We start from the raw sequence: 2,500 nt of genomic DNA, 5'->3' as shown, positions 1-2,500 counted from the left end.
CTCTTGGGGCACTTTTCTGTGAGATCTATGCATTCCTTGGTTCTCTTTTCGGTTGCGCTTCTATCTGGACCATGGTGTTCATCACTGCTGATCGATACAATGTCATTGTGAAAGGAGTTTCTGCTGAACCACTGACGTCTGGAGGTGCAATGTTAAGGATTGCTGGTACATGGTTCTTCTCCCTTGCTTGGTGTCTTCCACCATTCTTTGGCTGGAACCGTTATGTTCCCGAGGGTAACATGACTGCATGTGGAACAGACTACCTAACTGAGACGGAGTTATCTAAGAGTTACTTGTATGTGTACTCAGTTTGGGTGTACATCTTCCCTCTCTTCTACATCATCTACAGCTATACTTTCATTGTCAAGGCTGTTGCTGCTCACGAGAAGGGAATGCGAGAACAGGCCAAGAAGATGGGAGTCAAGTCGTTGAGGAGTGAGGAAGCCCAAAAGACCTCTGCTGAGTGTCGTCTGTGCAAGGTTGCTCTGATGACTGTCACCCTGTGGTTCATGGCCTGGACCCCCTACTTCGTCATCAACTGGGGAGGCATGTTCAACAAGCCCATGGTTACTCCTCTATTCTCCATCTGGGGCTCCGTCTTCGCCAAGGCCAACGCCGTCTACAACCCCATCGTGTACGCCATCAGCCACCCCAAGTACCGAGCTGCCCTTGAGAAGAAGCTTCCTTGCCTTGCCTGCAACACTGAGGGTAGAGACGGTGGTGGCTCTGATGCCGGTTCTACTGCTACTACTGCTGAAAATAATGAAAAGGCAGAATCCGCATAGTTGTAGAAGGATTGCGAGATCACTCGGATATTACAATAACAATTCAATGTATCCCTTTTATTTGCTAATATAATTGCAAATATATCCCAGCATTGATTTATGTTTTACTTTCCACCTATAAGAACTTTGACTATCAGAAAATTTAAACTTGCAAAACCAAAAATTTTCTATCTTAAAATATTTGAAAATTCCTTGAATGGTCTTCAAGATGAACCAGTAACACATAATTAAGAGAGAGAAAAAAAGAATCAGTATTTACTTTTCAAATTATTATTTTTAATTATTCTGTTTCATAACTGCCATACATTAAGTATATATATATATATATATATATATATATATATATATATATATATATATATATACATATATATACATACATACATACATATATATATATATATATATATATATATATATATATATATATATATATATAATTCAAACGCTTCTTATCATAAACACATCTTTTGATTTATAGGTCATCTATTTAATTGAAATGTCCTGTAGACTCGTACCCTTCCAGAAAATTCCACTCAAGTTCTTATCCGAAAGTCTTGACTGTCCTATTTTTGCAGAGTTGTCTGTGGTCCTACCGAGGGCACGTCATTTCCTTCTAGGCTGCTAGAATATAAGTTACAAGATTTCAGCATCTGAAGGACAATAGTGTCGATTTTGAATAAATTCTAAAAATGTGACCATTGCTCTATACAATAAAAATCCTACATTTTTCATAAATGACAATATAATAAATTGTTATAAATGTTTATATTAGATATTTAATCAGCCCTTTGCGTCAATATCTTACGTTTCTTCTACTTTAAAGCTAGTAGCCTTATAATAATAGACAATGCCAATCTTCACTATAGCAGACTTAAGTGTTTGTAGGTGGATCGTGTGTGTTGAAGCTGTGAAACTATTATTGATTAATGGCTGAAATGCGGATTAATATCGGGAATCCAAACTAAACTGGAACACATGTCTAGTGCAATACCTCATGAAAGGGTCATATAGCTTTTTAAAACTAAATGAAAATAATTGTCATAGGAATGCTATGAATTTTAAAGAAAATAATGTGTATATATGACAATCAGAGAGTAATGAGAAAGTCACAATGTAACGAAAGAACACACGGTCTGATATATATATATATATATATATATATATATATATATATATATATATATATATATATATATATATATATATATATATATATATGCATGTCTGTATATGTGTATATGTATATGCATACATTTATATATGTATATGTATGTATGTATATATATAGACAGATAGTATATATTTATGTATATGTTTGTATGTGATTTTGCGTGTGTATGTATATATATATATATATATATATATATATATATATATATATATATATATATATACATATATATATATATATATATATACATATATACGTTTATATATATATAACTATATATAGATAGATATGAATATATAGATATAGATATTTATATATTAATAAAATATAAAACATCTTTATAAATTTGTATATGCAAATATTTATATAAATATTTAATTATGTGTACGAAAACACACACACACATATGTACATGTATATATGTATACTTTGTATATATGTATATTTTATGCCTATTTATGCGTGTGTGCACACCCGCACATCCACACATATATGTATAAATATAAAGAAAAAATATTATTGCATTTTAAAATTATTATTA

The 2,500-nt window shown here is 31.8% G+C and overlaps 1 protein-coding gene across 1 annotated transcript in view; it reads left to right on the top strand.

Moving 5' to 3' along the window:
* The window catches only part of LOC113818632 (rhodopsin-like), a 1,802-nt gene extending 955 nt beyond the window's left edge, over window positions 1–847 (top strand). Inside the window, exon 2 of the mRNA XM_070134789.1 lies at window positions 1–847. This exon is cut by the window's left edge and continues 352 nt beyond it. Within this exon, the coding sequence (XP_069990890.1) occupies window positions 1–785 (785 nt within the window). The 3' untranslated portion in view covers window positions 786–847.
* The last annotated feature ends 1,653 nt before the right edge of the window (window positions 848–2,500 follow it).

The sequence above is a fragment of the Penaeus vannamei genome, chromosome 20 (assembly GCF_042767895.1).
Source record: "Penaeus vannamei isolate JL-2024 chromosome 20, ASM4276789v1, whole genome shotgun sequence".
Classification (NCBI taxonomy): domain Eukaryota; kingdom Metazoa; phylum Arthropoda; class Malacostraca; order Decapoda; family Penaeidae; genus Penaeus; species Penaeus vannamei.
The sequence above is the reverse complement of the archived record's forward strand: the minus strand, read 5'-3'. Positions and strand labels throughout refer to the sequence as shown.